The 17,262-nt window shown below is 58.6% G+C and overlaps 1 protein-coding gene and 1 long non-coding RNA gene across 2 annotated transcripts; one reads left to right on the forward strand and one right to left on the reverse strand.

Moving 5' to 3' along the window:
• Positions 1 to 3: 3 nt before the first annotated feature.
• LOC121063348 (transcription activator BRG1) lies at positions 4 to 17,197 on the reverse strand (the record flags this gene model as incomplete). The annotated part of the gene is made up of 24 exons (XM_040543769.1): positions 4 to 180; positions 589 to 807; positions 1,737 to 1,814; positions 2,151 to 2,249; positions 2,471 to 2,698; positions 3,553 to 3,716; positions 7,515 to 7,681; positions 7,995 to 8,041; positions 8,566 to 8,652; positions 9,246 to 9,353; positions 9,571 to 9,684; positions 10,167 to 10,409; positions 11,482 to 11,592; positions 12,027 to 12,093; positions 12,220 to 12,383; positions 12,715 to 12,865; positions 13,069 to 13,187; positions 13,588 to 13,645; positions 14,093 to 14,223; positions 15,177 to 15,227; positions 15,486 to 15,653; positions 15,742 to 15,915; positions 16,641 to 16,814; positions 16,907 to 17,197. Coding segments are annotated over 24 exons (3,390 nt in total), but the record flags the coding sequence as incomplete, so codon positions are not given.
• LOC121063349 lies at positions 5,165 to 6,564 on the forward strand. Its single transcript, XR_005815951.1, has 3 exons — positions 5,165 to 5,838; positions 5,895 to 6,453; positions 6,550 to 6,564. It is a non-coding gene; the product is annotated as an uncharacterized LOC121063349 (long non-coding RNA).
• Positions 17,198 to 17,262: the final 65 nt, after the last annotated feature.

Consider the following 17,262-nt stretch of genomic DNA (forward strand, 5'->3'; position numbering starts at 1 on the left):
CTTCTCGGCCGGCGGCCGGCCGCGCTTCTTCTGCTTCTTGCTCTCCTCGTCCTTGTCCCGGCTGCGGGTGCTGGTGGTGGGGGTGGCGGAGCCCACGTCCGTGTCCCGCTTGCGCTTGCGGGAGGACTTCTTCTGGCGCACCTCCTCCTCGATCTCCTCCAGCGTGCCCTCCTCGATCGCCTGCCCGGGGAGCAACGCGGGAGCTGCTAGCACGGAGGCCCCCAGACCTCCCTGAGCTGCCCCTCCTGCCCAAACCCAAAACCCCCGCTCGGCCTCGGGGGGCTGTGCGCGGCTCCGGGTGCGTGACGGTCCCCTCGTTACGGTGGGGGGGGGGCGTCACCGAGTTCAGATACTTGTGGGGTATTTGGGGAGGAAACGAGGCTGGGGAGAGGCCGGCGTGGTTCTGGCACCACCTCCCCGCTGCGGACGGGGCTGCCCGAGGGCGTTTTAAACGCGGCGCCCGCCTCGGTAGCGCCCGCGAGCGCGTGCTGGGAACGCTGGCACCCCCAGACGGACAGACAGATGGACGGACGGACGCGAGCACGGGGCTGAGGAGGCCAACGGAGAAGGGTGCTGTACCATGTATACCTTGAGCCACTGCTTCTCCGTCAGCGAGTCGCTGTAGTCCACCTCCTTGCGGTGCCGGGAGCCTCGCCCGAACATTTTTTCCTCCTCCTCCTCGCACGTTAACCTCTCCACCTCGGCGTCGTCCTTGATGATCCACGAGGGCAGCTCGTCCTCCTCCATCAGCCGCGGCTTGCGCTTGGGGTTGCGCGCCTCCTCCCGCCGGCGGTCTAGGTCCATGCGCTGCAACGAGACGGGGGTGAGCTGGGGGGGCTGCCGCCGGGCTCCGGGGGGGGTGGGGGTGGGGCTGCTGCGGCCCTAAATCCTCCTGGGGGGCCGAGGCGCGGCCTCGGGGGAGCGCGGGGCCGGGGCCGGGTGGGGAGAGCCACCGGCAGGAGCGGAAAACATTTCGGTGGCCGCCGGCTTGCCGCAGCTCCGTAGAGACTGCTGGAATGAGGGCAGGAATATGGCCCGGTCCGGTGGGGGGGGGGGGGCAGTAATTAATTAGCAGCTGGAGCTCGTTAGCTGCGGGGCTCAGAAGCTCACCCCTCTCCACTGCCGAGTCCCTGAAGGACTCCAGGCCAGCATCGGGCACAGGCGTCAGCGCCAGGCATTAACGGGGCTGCGACTTCAGACACGGCACGGGCAGCAAATATCCGGCTCTAATTAACGCTCTGCCATTAATGACGCCGTTCTAATTAACGCTTTGCCATTCCCAGTGCCGCTCGGGAGAGCTGTAGTCCTCCCTCGTCCTCGCTTGCCGTGCCCTTCCCTCGCCCTCGAGGAACGAGGAGCCTCTCCTCTTTTACAGCGCTCCTCTTCCCCCCTCCTCCGGCGGGTGCCAGGGCTATTTTGGGGACGGAACCGGCTTTTTGCTCAGCGCCGGGGGTTCGTGCCCCGCGGGCGAGAGGGGGCAGCGCTGCTGGAACCTCCCGGCCCCACCGTCCCGGGGCGGGGGGGGGGCGCTGCGGCCCCGAGCCTGGTCCCTTACCGGAGCCGGGAGCGTCCTGCCCGTGAGCCCCTGCTCCACAGTTTTGTTTTACCTGATGAACTCGAACGAGTCACGGCTCCGTTAAGCACTCGCGGCTGATTTCTGTTAGAGAGACCGTTTTAGCTGCTACTCGGGAGAACAGCGGGCACCACTCCTCCTGCGCAGCCGGGGCCATGCTCACCATGAAAAGGTCAAACTCCTCCTCGTGCCGCGCGATCATCTGGTTGACCGTTTCGTCGTCGGGGACTTCGTCTTCCTCCTGCAAAGACGGCAAAAGAAAAAAAAAGCCCCGGCTCAGCGGCGAGAACGGCGCCGCGGCGGGGTCGTGCGCTCGGAGCACAGCGCCGAGCATCGTCACCATCCGACGCGTGTTGGGTTGCCCGTCAAGAGACGTGTTTTAATATTTTTTTTTTATTTTTATTTTTTTTATTTTTATTTATTTATTTATTTATTTTTTGGGCGGCCTCAGTCCGGTTTCTAGCGGGCGGGTAATTCCACGGTGCAAAGACCACCGTCGGAGCTGGCACGTGCGTTGGCAGTCTCAGCAGCAAGGCCGAGGATTGAATGGGCGTGGAGACTGAACAACCCCTCTCACCTTTAGAGGTGGTTCCTCCAACTCAGCGTTCAGGCACAGGGTTGAGGCAGTGTGGGGGAAGCTTGCACTGCCACTGCCGCTGCCCGCGCTGTATCTGTTCTGTGGATAAATAGAGGACTTCAGTCTCCAGGGCTGTCAATCCGGCACCTTTCACCGACGCTCAAAAAACTCCCTTCAACTAGCAACAAGTGTTCATGCGCCTTCCTTCTAGCCCCCACGCCCTTGGCCTCGAGGACGCGCAGAGCAGTGGAGCAAAGCCAGCCGCACGGTCGCTCAATCGCGCTCTGGAGTAGCAGGAAGCGGCCGCTGCTGCCCCTTACCTCGTCCTGCTCCTCGTGCTCCAGGATAGCCTGGAGGAAGGCTCTTCGCTCGTGGCTCGAGGACTTCTGGTCAAACATGCCGGCTTGGATAACCTTCTGGTCGACGTTCAGCTTGTACTTGGCGGCGGCGAGGATCTTCTCCTCCACGCTGTTGACGGTGCAGAGCCGGAGGACGCGCACCTCGTTCTGCTGCCCGATGCGGTGCGCTCGGTCCTGCGCCTGCAGGTCCTGCCGGGGACAGGGCGCATCGGTTGCTGAGCGATTCTAAGCCAGCGCCCGCCGGGACGCGACGGGTTTATCCTCGACAACGCGGCGTGGGCCAGGGGTGCGCGACGCCGCTCCCCGCGGGTCCTGAGGGCTGCGTTAGGCTCGCAGGGAATTTCGGTTACTCGCCGGGATGGGCGCGGAGGGACGAGAGCGCTCTCCTTAGGGGACCGAGCGCGCGCCGAGAACGGCGACCAGAATTTTTTTTTTTGGGGGGGGGGGGGGGGGGAAGGGGGGCTGCTCCCCGCCTTTCGGAGGCCGTCGGTCAGCAGGAGCTCGCCTGGGGGCTTCCACCAGCGCCAGGCATGGAGGACAGCGGGGGTTTTTGGTGCTTTAACGCACCGCGGGCCGGGAGGAGCTGGGGGGGGGGGGGGGGAGGTGTCTCCGACCTCCGCTGCTGGCGGAGCCTTTGGGCATCGCTGCCAGCGCCGGGCTCTCGGCTTCTCTCCGGCCTCCCCCGCCAGAAGCGAGCCCCGGGAGGGCGAAGGGCCGGGTTGTGGCAAAGCCCCCGCTGCTGCTGGCTCTCGTGCCGGGGGGCGGCGGGCGGACAGAAGGGCAGCGTTTTGGGCGCAGGAGGAGCAGAGGCAGGGGGGGTCTTCGTCCCGAGGCTGCCAGCGCGGCTGCGCTTCTCCAGGCTCAGCAGCGAGCGAGGAGCTCTTCGAGGCACGCACGGGAACGGTGCGGCCACAGCCGTCTTCTCCATCCGTTCCACCGGCTTTTTGTGCGCTTGCTTGGCTTTTTGGTTTGGTTTTGTGGTGGTTTTTTTGTTTGTTTGTTTTGTTTTGTTTTTTTGGTTTTTTTTTTGGTTGGGTTTTTACCTGGTGAGGGTTCCAGTCGCTGTCAAAGATAATCACAGTATCTGCAGACTGGAGGTTCAGGCCCAGCCCGCCAGCCCGGGTGCTGAGCAAAAAAATGAAGTACTCAGAGCCTGGCTCATTGAAAGTCTTTAACAACATGCCGCGGTCTTCGGCTTTAGTGGTTCCTAAAAACAGAGAGGAAGGGTTACTCCTGCCCGGGACACCACGGAGACAACCTCGAGGCGGTGGGGACGGGACGGGGGCTCTGCGTCGCCCGGGGGCTGCCTGTGAAAGGCTGCTGGGCGCGCTCGGCTCGAGGCTGCTTTCGGTAGAAAGGCTCCGAGGGCAGGGAGAAAGGGAGACGAGCGGCTGGAGCAGGAGCAGCGCGGTGTCCGGGGCGGCCCCAGGCGCATCGCATCTCCCAGAGCTCGGGGCGGCGGCTGCAAGGCCGCGCTCAGCGAGGGTCTCTGCCAGCCTGTGCCCACCCCCCCCCAAACACCCCCCTCGGAGGAATAAATCGCACCAGGCTCCATGTAGGAGCCCGGGGGCAGCTCGGGGCACGGCGGGGTGTGAGAGGAGCTCAAGCATCAGAGGGAGCCCGAAATAAACGCCGTGCTCGTGCCGGTTGGGGTTAACGGCTACAGAGACCTCGGCGACTTCCCCGCTCGGTGCCGGGGCGAGTTACGGCCCCGCTGGGGACAGAAAGGGCCGGGTGACACCAGCAGGACGCTGCCCTAACGCCCCCTCTGGGGCCGGGGGTCAGTAAACGGGGGGCTTAAAGGAGGAATTGGATCCAAGAGACTGAGGTCAGGGAAGAAAAAAAAACAAAAAACAAAAAACCTCTATTTAAGGAACCGCTTCAGGCTCGTTTTGGGCTTCGCTTGCCCCGTGGATGGTTTTCGGAAGGCCAACTTTTAAAAAGTCAGCGCCGCTCTTGGCTGGGAGAGGTTTTTTGGGTCCGCACGCGCCTCGGCAGTGCCACGTGCGGGCACCTTTACAGGAATTCCGTGCTCTGCTCCCGCGGTGACTTTATTTTACTTTTCTGCTGGGCCGTTTGTCCACAAACCGAGCTGTGCCCCTGCACAAAGCCTGGAGCTCCGCTCGTGTCCCATTACGGTGCTAACGAGGTTAAAAGCGGCCACCCAGCCTTACACCATTAACGAGGCTCCGGCCACCAGCCTTACCCCCTTTGGGGGGTCAGACCCGATGATCTTGCGAGGTCCCTTCCAACCCCTACAATTCTGTGATTCTTACACCACTAACGAGGCTCCGGCCGCCCATCACAGCAGCTCTCAGCCCGCCAGCATTAATTAAGAGCTGCGTGGAGCTGAGAAGTGGGAGCTGGAAGGTGCCAAGCCCAAGGCTGCGCTCCTCACCTGCCCTCCGACAGCCACTGCCTCGTCCCGTGCCCCTGCAGAAAGGTTTCTTCTGTATCCTGCGCCCCTTAAGGACGTTTATTATTTATTCTGTGCCCCTTAAGGAAGGGTTCTTCTCTATCCAACGCCCTTTAAGGACGTCTCTTCTTTATTCTGCATCCTTTAAGGACATCCTTAAAGGACATTTATTCCTTATTCCGCGCCCTTTAAGGACGTTTATTCCTTATTCTACGGCCTTTAAGGACATTTATTCTTTATTCTGTGCCTTTTAAGGACGTTTATGCCTTATTCTGCACCATTTAAGGACATTTATTCCTTATTCTATGTCCTTTAAGGACGTTTATTCCTTATTCTGTGTCCTTCAAGGATGTTTATTCCTTATTCTGTGTCCTTCAAGGACGTTTATTCCTTATTCTGTGTCCTTTAAGGACGTTTATTCCTTATTCTATGCCCTTTAAAGAAGGTTTCTTCTTTATTCTACGCCCTTGAAGGACATTTATTCTTTATTCTGCGCCCTTTAAAGAAGGTTTATTCTTTACTCTGCACCCTTTAAGGAAAGTTTATTCTTCATTTTATGCCCTTTAAGGACATTTATTCTTTTTCCTACAACCTTTAAGGAAGGTTTATTTATTCTACACCTTTTAAGGAAGGCTTATTCTTTATCCTACACCCCTCAAGGAAGGTATATTCCTTATCCCATGCCCCTTAAGCAAGGTTTATTCTTTATTTTACGCCCTTTAAGGAAGATTTATTTATTCTACGCTTTTTAAGGAAGGTTTCTTCTTTATTCTACACCATTTAAAGATGTTTATTCTTTATTCTACGCCCTTTAAGGACGTTTATTCCTTATTCTACAGCCTTTAAGGACATTTATGCCTTATTCTATGTCCTTTAAGGACGTTTATGCCTTATTCTACGTCCTTTAAAGAAGGTTTCTTCCTTATTCCACACCCTTGAAGGATATTTATCCTACACCTTTTAAAGAAGATTTCTTCTTTATTCTGCGCCCTTTAAAGAAGGGTTATTCTTTACTCTGCACCCTTTAAGGAAAGTTTATTCTTCATTTTATGCCCTTTAAGGACATTTATTCTTTTTCCTACAACCTTTAAGGATGGCTTATTTTTTGTCCTTCACCCCTTAAGGAAGGTATATTCCTTATCCCATGCCCCTTAAGCAAGGTTTATTCTTTATTTTACGCCCTTTAAGGAAGATTTATTTATTCTACGCTTTTTAAGGAAGGTTTCTTCTTTATTCTACACCATTTAAAGACGTTTATTCTTTATTCTACGCCCTTGAAGGACGTTTATGCCTTATTCTACAGCCTTGAAGGATGTTTATGCCTTATTCTATGTCCTTTAAGGATGTTCATGCCTTATTCTGCACCCTTTAAGGACGTTTATGCCTTATTCTACATCCTTTAAAGAAGGTTTCTTCTTTATTCTACGCCCTTGAAGGACATTTATTCTTTTTTTCTACACCCTTGAAGGATGTTTATCCTACACCTTTTAAAGAAGGTTTCTTCTTTCTTCTGCGCCCTTTAAAGAAGGTTTCTTCTTTCTTCTGCGCCCTTTAAAGAAGGTTTCTTCTTTCTTCTGCGCCCTTTAAAGAAGGGTTATTCTTTCTTCTGCGCCCTTTAAAGAAGGGTTATTCTTTACTCTCACACCCTTTAAGCAAGGCTTATTCTTTCTTCTGCGCCCCTTAAGGGCGTTTCTTCTGCGCCCCTTAAGGGCGTTTCTTCTGCGCCCCTTAAGGGCGGTTCTTCTGCATCCTGCGCCCCTTAAGGGCGGTTCTTCTGCATCCTGCGCCCCTTAAGGGCGGTCTTCTGCATCCTGCGCCCCTTAAGGGCGGTTCTTCTGCATCCTGCGCCCCTTAAGGGCGGTTCTTCTGCATCCTGCGCCCCTTAAGGGCGGTTCTTCTGCATCCTGCGCCCCTTAAGGGCGGTTCTTCTGCATCCTGCGCCCCTTAAGGGCGGTTCTTCTGCATCCTGCGCCCCTTAAGGGCGGTTCTTCTGCATCCTGCGCCCCTTAAGGGCGGTTCTTCTGCATCCTGCGCCCCTTAAGCAAGGTTTCTTCTGTATCCTGCGCCCCTTAAGGGCGGTTCTTCTGCATCCTGCGCCCCTTAAGGGCGGTTCTTCTGCATCCTGCGCCCCTTAAGGGCGGTTCTTCTGCATCCTGCGCCCCTTAAGGGCGGTTCTTCTGTATCCTGCGCCCCTTAAGGGCGGTTCTTCTGTATCCTGCGCCCCTTAAGCAAGGTTTCTTCTGTATCCTGCGCCCCTTAAGCAAGGTTTCTTCTGTATCCTGCGCCCTTTAAGCAAGGTTTCTTCTGTATCCTGCGCCCCTTAAGGGCGTTTATTCTGTATCCTAACACCTTTAAGGACGTTTATTCTGTATCCTGCGCCCCTTAAGGGCGTTTATTCCTTACTCTGCGCCCTTTCAGCGAGGTTTACTGCTTTACGGCACGCTGTTTCTCTCCTCCTCGGGCTGCTGGAAGATGGCCCGGCCGTCACCTTACCTCTGTCCCCACTCACCTCGCTGCTCGGCCCCACGCGAGAGGTTTAACATCAAGCACCGGGGGCAGCTGCTGGCCCCGCGGCGCGGAGGCACTCACCGTCCAGCCTGAGGTATTTGAATCCACGGTAAGCAAAATAATCTTCCATGATGGTCATGAGGGAGGTCATCTGGCAGAAGAGCAGCACCTTGTGGTTGGTGGCTCGCAGCTTGGGGAGGATTCTGTCTAGGAGCTCAAATTTGCCCGAGGCACGGTACAAATCCAGTCTGGGAGGGAAGAGAAGATGGGAATGAGGATGCGGAACAGAGCAGTTGTGGTGGAAGGGACTACGGAGACCACCAAGCCCCACTGCCTGGCCACGGTGGGGCTAACCAGACGTTAAAGCGTGTTGCTGAGGGCACTGCCCGTGTTTTTCTTTTCCTCACTGCCAGCTCGGGGCATCAGCCTCCTCGCCAGAAGCCCGCTCAGTACTAAAACCTCCTCCTCCTCCTCTCCTGAGGGTTATCAGCGCTGCGAGATCCCTGATCGCACTGGTGAGCCACAAATCCCTCTGCTGGGACTCAAAAAAAGCGCACTTACCCTTGCACGATACCTCCAGTGAACCCCAAGTGCTCGGAAAAGGATTCCTGCAAATGGAAAGCAAAGTCAGAAACCAGCCTGGCACACAAATAAATGAGAAATCCACGGTCCTGGAGCCGCCCTAAAAGAGAACCGGCCCTCGGGGCCTGGAGGATTGCTGATGGCTCGGGTCCCACGCACGAAATGTGCGGGACCGGGGCGATGTGAAGAGCTCCGCGTGGTGTCAGACAGCAACAGCACCCTCACAGCATGTGGAGTCTGATCCAGAGGGCTCAACCTGGCCCCCCCAGCTCACTGGTTTTAGGTGATATTGCTTCAGTGAGCTTGTCTGAATCAATTTGGATTGTTTTGGGTGGCGCAAAACGTCCTGAAGCGAACCTGAACCTGCCCAGCGCCACGTGGCTGCCGAGCAGCCGGGCCCTACGCCGAGGATTTCGGTGCCCTGTCCCGACACGGCGACAGAGCTGTGTGCTCCTCTGCTCCTCGCACCGCCCGGCCGATTTGGCAGGGGCAGAGCAGTTCCTGCGAGTCCCCCGAGCGTACGACCACTGCCCGCCGGGCACCGCGTTACCTCGATGTGCTGGAACATGTAGGGGTGGTTGCAGATCTTCCTCAGCTGCATGATGGTGTTCATCAAGGTTTTTGTCCCGCCTTTACCCTGCGCCAAGAGGGAAACCCAAGTGAATTTCGGGGTTCTGCCCATCCACGTGGCTGGGAGGAGCCCCCTGGAGCACTTCTGGCTTCCAGACCCAAGGTTTCAACACCGCTCTCCCCGTCAGTGCAGGGCAAAGCTCAAGGTTTTAGGACAAATATTGAAGTCCCCTCGAGGAACCCAAGGAGCAAAGGCTGCTGAAGAGCCGGCGGCTCGAGGGGAGCAGAGAGCTGAAGAGGTGAGTGGAAGGACAAGGAATTTTTCGCCTTCAGCTTTTGGTTCAGACCAAAGGGTCTTTTTTATTCGTTTCTTTGCAGGGAATTGCCACTTGGCTTGCTGAGAGCCTGTAGGTGGCCGCTGCGGGTGTCCTGGCAGGCAGCAGGCGCAGCACCGTGCCCAATGCACCCTCGGGGCGCTCCTGGCAGCGCGAGGAGCTCACCATGGGCCAAATTCAGCTTGGCGAGCCGCTCAGGAATCCCTAAATTCCTGACAAAGGGGCCTCCTGCTGTCCTCGGGGACAGCGGGCACGCAGAGGGGCCGACCCCATCCCCAGGGTGTTCCGCCAGCCCTGCTCCAGCAGCGGGGGAACTCGGGCAAACCTTTTTGTCCTTCTCGGAGCCGTCGGTGAGGAGCACGCCCTTGGCCTGCATGTGCCTGTAGAGCACCCTCTGCAGGGCCGACATGTCGCACTTGATCACGTACTCCACCTGCAAGGAGCGAGGAGAGGCCGTCAGCCCCCCGAGGCGCAGCGGGACGCCGAATCCCTCCGCGCCCCAGCACCGAGCCACCCGCTTCGGGAGCCTGGGGGCAACCCCAAGTCACCCAAACCGCTGCATGGGGTGAGTTAACCCAGCCCAAACCCCTTGTGGAGGTGAAGAAACCGCTCGCACCGGCGAGGAGGAGGAGGAGGAGGGCGGCAATTACCTTCTCGGGCAGCTGAGCTTCCACTTCCTTCTTCAGCCTTCGCAGCAGGAAGGGGCGCAGCACTTTGTGTAAGCGCCTGATGATCAGGATGGTTTCCTCTTCGTTCAGGTCCACCTGCGCCGCGAGCCAGAACAGAAAGCGTCACTCAGCGCCCCGTGAAATCCCCCTCCGCAGCTCCTCGAAGGCTGCACGAGCCCCGGGGTCGGGGCGAAGCGAGGAACTGCTCCGCACGTGCTGTACTGGGAATCTCCTGGGGGTCTGAGCCCCCTGCGGGGGTTTTGCTCCCAGTTTCCGCTCGCTCCTCTCCCCTCCCCCTGGCCGCCTGATAGCCCGCCCTGCCAAAAGCTGCCCGATTGATTCAGCAGGAGTCGCCTCAAAGGCAGCGAGGCAGCAAGCACTGAAAGCGGCCTCGCCACTCAGATCCATGCTGCTGGGACCCAGGCAGCTCCTCGAGCACCCGATTAACGCTCGGTGCTTAGCCCACCACTGAACCCTCCCCCCCAACCCCCCCCCAATTTACAGCAGGACACTTGGGAGTGGAAAGCAAGAGGCTCTGGGAGCAGTTACAAAAAAGGAACCGGGCACAACGCCCGCACCTTCTCCCCCGTCATGGCAAAGGGGGCGTTGAACCACTGCTCGAAGGTGCTGCAGCTCTTGAAGATGGTCGGCAGGAGGAAGTTGAGCAGGGCCCAGAGCTCCGGGAGCTTGTTCTGCAGCGGGGTGCCCGTCAGCAGCAGGCGGCGCGGGGCCACGTAGTGCGTGTTGAGGACCTGGGTGAGCTTGCAGTGGTGGTTCTTCATCCTGTGGCCCTCGTCCACGATCATGTACTTCCAGCGGATCTGCGGGACGGCAGGAGCGTGAGCGAGCGGATCCGGGCTGCTGCAGCTCCGCCGAGCTCCGGCTGTGGCTGGAGAATGGCCCCAAGGCCTCCAGGAGCAGTCACAGCTAGCCAGGACCACGAAAACCCCCTCAAATTTCTCTTACGCTCTTAGCTGCTGCCTGGAAACCTCTCCCGGCAGCAGGGCTTTGCGTCTCCGGCTCAGAGATGGAAGAGGAAGGAGTAGGGAAAAAGGGAGAAGGCTAAAAGACGAGAGACTGACAACAGCTTGGGGGATTTCAGTATTTCTCGTTAGCCTCCTTTAACGCTTCACAAGGAGGAGGAAACAGAGATGACAGCTCCCTTCAAAGCCACGCCAAGGCAAGGAAGACGCCTCGGCTCCGTTATGTTTGACAAACTGGTGAATTTTTACCATTTTTACAAACCAGACCCCGGTCACCTGGCGCTGCAGAACTAAATCAGGGATTAAACCTCTTAATTTGAGGTTCTGACACATTGTCTGTAGATTAAACCTCCTAATGTGAGGTTCTGACGCATTGTCTGTAGATTAAACCTCCTAATGTGAGGTTCTGATGCATTGTCTGTATTTAAACCTCCTAATTTGAGGTTCTGATGCATCGTCTGTGTTCTCTTGAAACGCCACAACTCTCCAAACCCCGGGGGAGCCTAAAACATTCCAGCGTCACCCTCCGGCTCGCTGCCACGTGCAGGAGAAGCCCTCTGGCACTCAGCTGGGGCAGCAGCGCAGCGACGATCCGGTACAGATTTTAACAGATAGTCACTGTAAGTCCCGTGACTTCCTTTCTTTATTCTTTTTTCTTTCTTTCTTCTTTTTTTTTTTTTTTTTTTTTTTTTTTAAAAGAAAAAGGCCAGTTTGCAGTGTCAGGGGATGCAGAGTGCCCGCTCTCGGGCTGCTAGGGGTGAGGAGCAGCTCCTCTCCTCCTGCCACACGATAACAGGAGGGAAGGAAAAAAATCTGGGGTCCCACCCAGGCCATAAGCTCTGCCGGACACAGACCAGCAGGGTGCAGAATCAGCCCCGCCAGCGCCCAGCGGGGAGCTGCCAGGACTCACCTTGGCGAGGATGTGCTTGTCTTTGATGATGTACTCGTACGTCGTGAGCAGGACGTTGAATTTCCCGCTGCGGAGCTGAGGTACAAACGCCCGTCTTGCTGCCGGGGAGCCCTGCAGGGAGAATTTCCAAGAGAAATGTTAAGGCAGGATCCACGTCCTGGAAAAGGGAGAGCGCCACAAAGTCCTGGAAAAGGGAGAGCGCCACAAAGTCCTGGAAAAGGGAGAGCGCCACAAAGTCCTGGAAAAGGGAGAGCGCCACAAAGTCCTGGAAAAGGGAGGTGGTGGGAGAAGCTATTATCGACATGGGACGACGTTCCGGTAGCAGAAGGGTGGTCGGGCGGGAACGTCCGCGCAGCCAGCAGCAGCTGGATTCCTTCTGGCATTAAGGAAGAAAAACCAGATAGGGGTTTCGTTTTCAGCGCCGGGGAAGCGTCCCAGATCCCTCCGGATAATGGCAACGTTGTTCTGCTGGGGAGGAAAACGCGCGCTGGCATCCGAGGAATCCTCACAAAGCAGCCGGGTGCAAAAACAAAGCCTCTACTTGCCTTGTAGGAGACCTTCACCACAGAAGGAGCCCATTTGTCAAACTCATACGCCCAATTCGACAGGGTTCTGGGGAAAAAAAGGAAAAAGGAAGGGTAAAACCGGCCCTCACAGGAGGGAGGGTCACAGGGCAGAGGCCTGGGAGCACGTTTCTGCGCCTGCCAGGCTGGGATGGGGCGGTGAAGGGGCACTTACGAGAGAGGTACTATGATGAGGAAGGGGCCGTTGATCCGCTTGTGCTCCATGAGGTATGTGATTAAAGCGATGGTCTGGATCGTTTTGCCCAGACCCATCTCGTCTGCCAGGATGCCGTTCAGGTTGTTGTTGTACAAGGACACCAGCCACTCCAGGCCCTTGATCTGCGGGGGGAAAAGGAGAGAAGAGGGGTGAAAAAAAACCCCAACGCGACGCAGCAGGGACGTGCCAGCAGCCCAAGCCCCCCCACCTCCACCTCAGCGTGCAGCCGGGCTCCCCAAGCACCATTAAGGATCTCATTAAATTATTTAAAACCACCGGCGTTGACGAATTCCTCCCCTCTCAGCACCACGGGCGCAGGAGAGCTGACGTCCTTTGTTTTAAGTGAATTATTTCAACGCCAAGGACGGGCGCTGGCTCTGCCCTCGGCTCCCTCTCCTCCTCCCAGGAGCCCAAAACAACCCCAAACCTCGGCGCCTCCTCCCCAGACCCCACCTGGTACTGCTTGAGGACGCCATTGACCATCAGCGTGGACTGCTTGTCCACCCTCTCGGTGACGGCGTGGGCCACAGCGTAGTAGGACTGCAGGCCCCTGGCCAGCGCCTGCGACACGCCGTACTCGTCGTCCACGTCCTGCTTGGCGTTCCTAGGGGGAGAGGCGCCGAGATGAGGACGGCGATCCCACGGGAAGGGGGGGGGGGGGGGGGGGTCACGAATCCCCCGGGGAGGTGAATTTTCCCAAGCACGGGCCAAATTAGCTCTCGTTAATGGAGGGATTTGGGATCGGAGCCGCCGCCGCCCTCCCCGTTCCCCCCCCCACCCCCAGCCCCGCGGAGGGGCAGCGCTCACTCGATAATGTGGCGGGCGTCCACCTCCGACACGTCGTCGCTGTCGGGGTCGGGGATCTTCTTCTTCTCCTCCACGGGCAGCGCCGGCTGAGCGGGCTGCGGCTGCTCCTCCTCCTCCTCCTGCCGGGACACAGGGTGCTGAGCACCGGGTTGCTGCCCCGGGGGGATGCAGGCAGCAGAAACCCCCCCCTCGCGGGAGCAGCCGCCAGCCCTGAAAACCGCGTGGGGAACCCCCCCGAGAACTGGGGGGGGGCAGCCGCTGATAAGGGACAGGCCAGCGGCGAACGGACTGAACCCGCCCGTCTTTTGTTTGTTTGTTTATTTATTTATACACAGATTTTCCAGTTTGTTCCCAATAAACTCATCGGGGAACTTTGCCTGAGCTGCCTGGCACGGAACCACGCTGGGAAGGTGATTTTTGAGGCGAGCTCCGGGTGGCACGCTGCGTCTACAGCTGCTTCCTATTCCCCCAAACATTTAAAATATGAAAGCACAAAGGGCTGCTGACATTTCTCCTTACCTCCTCCTCCTCCTCTGACCCACTTTCTTCACTGTCAGACCTCGGAGCTACCTCATACCTAAATTAAACACAAATATTAATATTTAATTGCCAATCTGCTGCCAGCAGCACTCCACACAAAGCATGAGCCCAGCCCGGTTCCGGAAACCTTCGCGTTAGAGCTTGGGTTTTGTTATTCCCCTTATTTATTTTTTAACAAAACGCTTATTCCTTCATTCTTTCCTCCCTCAGCGCGTGCCCAGGACCACCCGCGCCACCGTCCCACCTCATTTTAGCAACTGAGCCCCACTGGGACCCCCCCCTTCCTGGCGGGAGCCCCTTTGGGACCCCCAATTCCCGGCCGGAGCCCCGCTGCTCCCCGCAGTTCCCAAGCTCAGGGCTTTGGGCTCGCACCAAGCCTCCGGTCCCAACCCCAAGAGCCCACAGGGCAGGGGGGACGAAACCACAAACCCCGGTGTGAATTCGGGGCCGCGCCGCGCCCGAGTTAACCCCCCCCGGGACTCACCCGGGGTTCATTTCCAGCCAGGCCTCCAGCTGCCCCGCTTTGGGGGCGTCGGTGCCGGTGAGGATCTTGCCGCTCTCCACGTGGATCACTTTCACGGGGAGGTCGCTCATCTGGCTCGTCTCGTCCAGAGGCTGAGGAAGCGGAAAAAAAAAGGGCAGGCTGCTGTTATTTTCCTGCCCCGGAGCAGAGCTGGCGTTTCCTTCATCTGCTGCTCCGAGCGAGCCCGCTACGGCACCGCTGCGGCTGGGCAACGGAGCGGGTTGAACACGGCTTCCGCCAGGAGCAGGCAGAGCTGGAAGGCTGGCCGCGTTCAGCACTTGGATCGTTTCAAAATTGGTTTGTAAAACCCATCTCCACGCGGGGAGGCGCCTTCAGACGCCAGGCATCGTTCCCCCGGGACCGATTCATTCAAAGTGTTAAAGGAAAGCCCTGCTGCAGGACCATTTCACTCAAAATCTCAAAGGAAAGCCCTGCTGCAGGATTATTTCGTCCAAAATCTCAAAGAGAAGCCCTGCTGCCCACAAGGGATTTTGCCAAGTCCGCAGCACGTCCCATTTCAAGTCCCATTTTCCGCCCCGGGCATTGCGCCGAGCTACGAATCCCTTGGAGGCGTTTTTATGGCTTCACCCGAGCGTTCTGCGATTTCGTGCGCGTTCATCCCCACCACGCAGGCCCGGGGGGGAACCTTTAGCCCGTGGGGGCACGCAGGCAGGACCCCGAGCACAGCGGGGACAAGAAACCCCCCATGTTTTGGGGCAGAGCGAGGCGGCGTGGATCCTAACCCCAGCTGGCCAGCCGCAGCTCCCCCGGGGAGGACACCACGCTCCCAGACGTCCTAAACACCGACCCGCCCTCCCCTCCAGCAGGGTCAGAGCCTGCCCCACAGCTCTGCGCCGCCCGTTAGGGCTGATTTAGGTCGGAGGTGGTCAGAGGGCTCTCTCTGTCCATCCTGGCGCGAGTTTTGTTTCGGGAAGCCTCGGTTCAGCCGCCCGACCGGGCACCGCAGCCGGCTCCCAGCACCGGGAGGATCCAGGGGTGCTGGATCCTGCGCCCGGCAGAGCGAGGAGCGAGTCCCCGGGCTCACCTCGCCGTCCGGCCCGATGGCGGGGGTCTGCCCTTCTGCGTTCTCTGCCTTCTGGAAGAGAAGAGGGAGACGGCCGTTAGCGACCTGGCACGGGGCTGGGGGGGAAGCAACGGAACTGGAGCCCCCAACACCCACGGGGGTCGTGTGGCCGCCTCGGTGCGAGCAGAAAAGGGGGGAGGCGAGCACGTGGAGCCAGGGCGGCTCAGCTGCAGCACGGTTTGGAGCTAAATTCCTGCCCCAAACGCCCCCTGCTTCAGGGGGACCCCGCTTCAGGGACCCCGCCGGCGCTCGCCTCCCTGCCAAGCTCACCTTCTTCTTCTTCTTCTTCTTCTTCTCCTTGGCCACCTGGGCAGCCTTGTGCTGCCGCACCAGCTCCGTCAGGTTGGCCACGTACTCGTCCGTCTGCTGCAGCAGGTAGGCCAGCCGCTTGTCCTTCTTCTGGTCGATCAGCTTGCGGTACCCTTCCTCATCCTCAGCCTGGGGAGAGCAGGAATTCAGCGCCCCGCCGCCCAGAGGAGCCCCCGGGGGCCCCCCACCCCCAGAGCGCTCCCCGGCGGAGCCTCACCATCAAGCGGCGCATCCGCTCCTTCTCGATCCTCTCGTTCTCCTTCTTCTGCTCGCGCTCCGTGTTGGCGTGGTAGGTGGCCACCGCCTTGGTGAGCTTCTGGATCTTGCCCGTGACGGAGCGGTGGTACTCCTTGAAGTCCTTGGCGTGCTGGAGGATGCTGTTGAGGTATTCCTGCGGGGAGAGGAACAACAACGGGAGCGTTAAGAGAGGTGCATCGAGTCCTCTGAAGCCATGGGTCCGACGCCGCGCGCTTAGCGAGGCCGACTCCTCTAACATTTACTAGAAATCTTCCTCTTTTTGGCGCAATCCCCTTAAAAAAAAGGGAGGAAACGCCCTAAAATTTTATTTTCCCTAAATTTTATTTCCCTAAAAGAGTCCAGAGGAGGGCCACGAAGATGACACGGGGCCTGGAGCATCTTCCCTGTGGGGAAAGGCCGAGAGACCTGGGTCTGGTCAGCCTGGAGAAGAGAAGACCGAGAGGGGATCTCATCGATGTGGATAAATACCGGAGGTGTGGGAGACAGAGGGATTGGGCCAACCTCTTTTCAGTGGTCTGTGGGGACAGGACAAGGGGCAACGGCCACAAAACGGAGCCCGGGAAGTTCCGCACCAACGCGAGAAAGAACTTGTTCCCGGTGAGGGTGACGGAGCGCTGGGACAGGCTGCCCAGGGAGGTTGTGGGGTCTCCTTCTCTGGAGATACTCCAGGCCCGTCTGAACGCCTCCCTGGGCAGCCTGCTCTAGGGAACCCGCTTTGGCAGGGGGCTTGGACCCGACGATCTTTCGAGGTCCCTTCCAACCCCTTCGATTCCGTGATTCTGCGTGAAATACTCCTCCCGGTGCACTCCGGGCACCCGGCCCCCCGGCGCGGCGCCCGCGGAAGGTGCCAGGCCCCACCTGGTGCTTCTGCCGGCGCTTCCGCTCCTGCTCGATCTTCTGCTGCTTCTCCAGCTTCTCGGTGATGCGAGCCTCGCGCAGCGACTGCCGCTTGCTGCGCTTGTAGGCCTTGGCGTTCAGGGCCGTCTCCAGGGCCGTGTCCCGCCGCATGCACACCACCACTTCCTGACGCAGCTTTTTTGGGGGGAAGATTCGGGGGGGGGGTTTTTAAGGGGAACTGGCTCCCGGCTCCCCCTCGCAGCCGGTCCCCCTGGCACACCACGTACCTGTCTCTGGAAGTTAAGCAGCCGCAGCGCTTTGAGCTCGATGGTCGCTTTGGTTCTCAGGTCGCCGGCCAGGGAGCCGGGAAGGTTTTCCAGCTCTTGGATCCGGTGAGCGATGCGAGCCTGCAGCCTGCGGGGGAACGAGACGGGATTTAGGGGCACGGGGCAGCGAAGCGACCTCGGGCACACGCTTTTAGGCCTCTCCTGATGAGGCTGTCGGATACGACTCCAATTTATTGGGGCTTTATCTCGGGCGAGACGGAGAGGCCCCAGAGGGGACGCCTGGGGTCTATCCTAAAACGTGGTGGAGCTCCCTGCAAACCCTAAAACGTGGTGGAGCTCCCTGCAAACCCTAAAAC

The sequence above is a fragment of the Cygnus olor genome, unplaced genomic scaffold (genome assembly GCF_009769625.2).
Source record: "Cygnus olor isolate bCygOlo1 unplaced genomic scaffold, bCygOlo1.pri.v2 scaffold_208_ctg1, whole genome shotgun sequence".
NCBI classification, from domain to species: domain Eukaryota; kingdom Metazoa; phylum Chordata; class Aves; order Anseriformes; family Anatidae; genus Cygnus; species Cygnus olor.